General features: G+C 40.4%; 1 protein-coding gene across 1 annotated transcript; it reads left to right on the top strand.

The window, feature by feature from the left end:
* The first annotated feature begins 292 nt into the window (after window positions 1-292).
* On the top strand, window positions 293-1,318 carry Apcs (amyloid P component, serum). The gene is made up of 2 exons (XM_051186326.1): window positions 293-461; window positions 553-1,318. Exons 1-2 carry the CDS (start codon window positions 389-391, stop codon window positions 1,158-1,160), a joined length of 681 nt encoding a protein of 226 aa, XP_051042283.1. The 5' UTR covers window positions 293-388; the 3' UTR covers window positions 1,161-1,318.
* The last annotated feature ends 331 nt before the right edge of the window (window positions 1,319-1,649 follow it).

Here is a 1,649-nt window from a genome sequence, read left to right as displayed (position 1 = left end):
AGGAGAACCAGCTGAAAAATGGAACAAGGCCTTCCTCACGTTGCCAATCTGGCCCCTCATTCTATCTGTATGACCTTGTAGTTCTGCAGCACCCCTGTTCCCAGAAGTAAAATCTGGGTCACAGGGATTAGAGTTTTAGCATTAACTTGTGTCCAATGAATAACTTCCATTGATTCCCCACCTAGGGGAATCAGCATTCCTTTTCCAACAACAGCTGTGATCATTGGCAGAAAAAAAGGTTGAACCTAGAAAGGCTGATCTCCACCCCTCAACATCATCAAAGGCACAAATAAAACCTGAATGCTTGGAACCTTAAGAGTGTAGTGGGCAGCCACCTGTCTGTCTCCTACTCAAGCTGCTGCTGCTGTCATAGCCCTGGACCGAGACCATGAACAAGCTGCTGTTTCTGCTTGGAGTGTCTATCCTTGTCTGCCTTCTTTCAGAAGCTTTTGCTCAGACAGGTAAGAAATTTAGGCTACAGGCAGGTAGAGAAGTCGACTTTGTTTCTCTAAATTTGTTGAAACTCACTATATGTCTTACTTTATCTAACAGACCTCACAGGAAAGGTATTTGTGTTCCCCAGAGAATCTGACACCGATTATGTGAAGCTGATTCCACATCTGGACAAACCTCTGGAGAACTTTACACTGTGTTTTCGAGCCTATACTGACCTTTCTCGCCCTCATAGTCTTTTCTCCTACAATACCAATGATGGAAACAATGAGCTGCTAGTTTATAAGGAAAAAATTGGAGAATACGGACTGTACATTGGAAATGTGGGAGCCACAGTCAGTGGGGTAGAAGAATTTGCTTCTCCTGTGCATTTCTGTACCAGTTGGGAGTCCTCTTCTGGCATTGCTGAATTTTGGGTCAATGGGAAACCTTGGGTTAAAAAGGGTCTGCAGAAGGGATACACTGTGAAATCCCAACCCAGTATTGTCATAGGACAGGAGCAGGATTACTTTGAAGGAGGTTTTGAAAAGTCCCAGTCCTTTGTAGGAGAGATTGGGGATTTGAACATGTGGGACTATGTGCTAACCACAGAAGAAATTAAATCTGTATACCAAGGTTCCCCTCTTGAGCCTAACATTCTGGATTGGCAGGCTCTGAATTATGAAATGCATGACTATGCAGTCATTAGGCCCCGTGTGTGGCATTAAGATCTTAGAACAAAACCTCATGAAAATGAAATGACTAATGTCCAAGAGGTCAAGTCAGCACAACTCAATACTTAATCCTGAATCTGCAGCCTTTTCTTCCTTGTGAACTTCCTATCTACTTATCTCCCCAATAAAAATATTATCCAGTTCTGCCTGCATTTTTGCCACTTGACATAATTTCAAATGCTTTCTTTTAGATCTACTCCTTTTGATAATTGATGTTTCAATATCTAGAACAATTGAGTTATAAAATAGGAGGTGATCACAAATTTTAAAAGAGGAAAATGGTAATACTTATAAGCTACTGGTAACCAATTTAATAATAACTCAAAATATGTATAAAATTGCAGTAGAAATTCTTCCATTTGTTTATCCAAACACAAGTCAATATAAAAAGCCTGATATTGCTCAAGGAACACAACTATAATATAGGTAAATAACAGCTGAGAACTTGACAACAAATAATGAGATGGGAAATCCAGGAGAAGA

The sequence above is a fragment of the Phodopus roborovskii genome, unplaced genomic scaffold (genome assembly GCF_943737965.1).
Source record: "Phodopus roborovskii unplaced genomic scaffold, PHOROB, whole genome shotgun sequence".
Lineage (NCBI taxonomy): Eukaryota > Metazoa > Chordata > Mammalia > Rodentia > Cricetidae > Phodopus > Phodopus roborovskii.
The sequence above is the reverse complement of the archived record's forward strand: the minus strand, read 5'-3'. Positions and strand labels throughout refer to the sequence as shown.

Bases quoted from the DNA above. Each gene is read 5' to 3' on its own strand.
- Apcs (XM_051186326.1), top strand. From the start codon at position 389: ATGAACAAGCTGCTGTTTCTGCTTGGAGTGTCTATCCTTGTCTGCCTT. The intron at 462-552 runs GTAAGAAATTTA...TTTATCTAACAG, and splicing joins AGAAGCTTTTGCTCAGACAG to ACCTCACAGGAAAGGTATTT.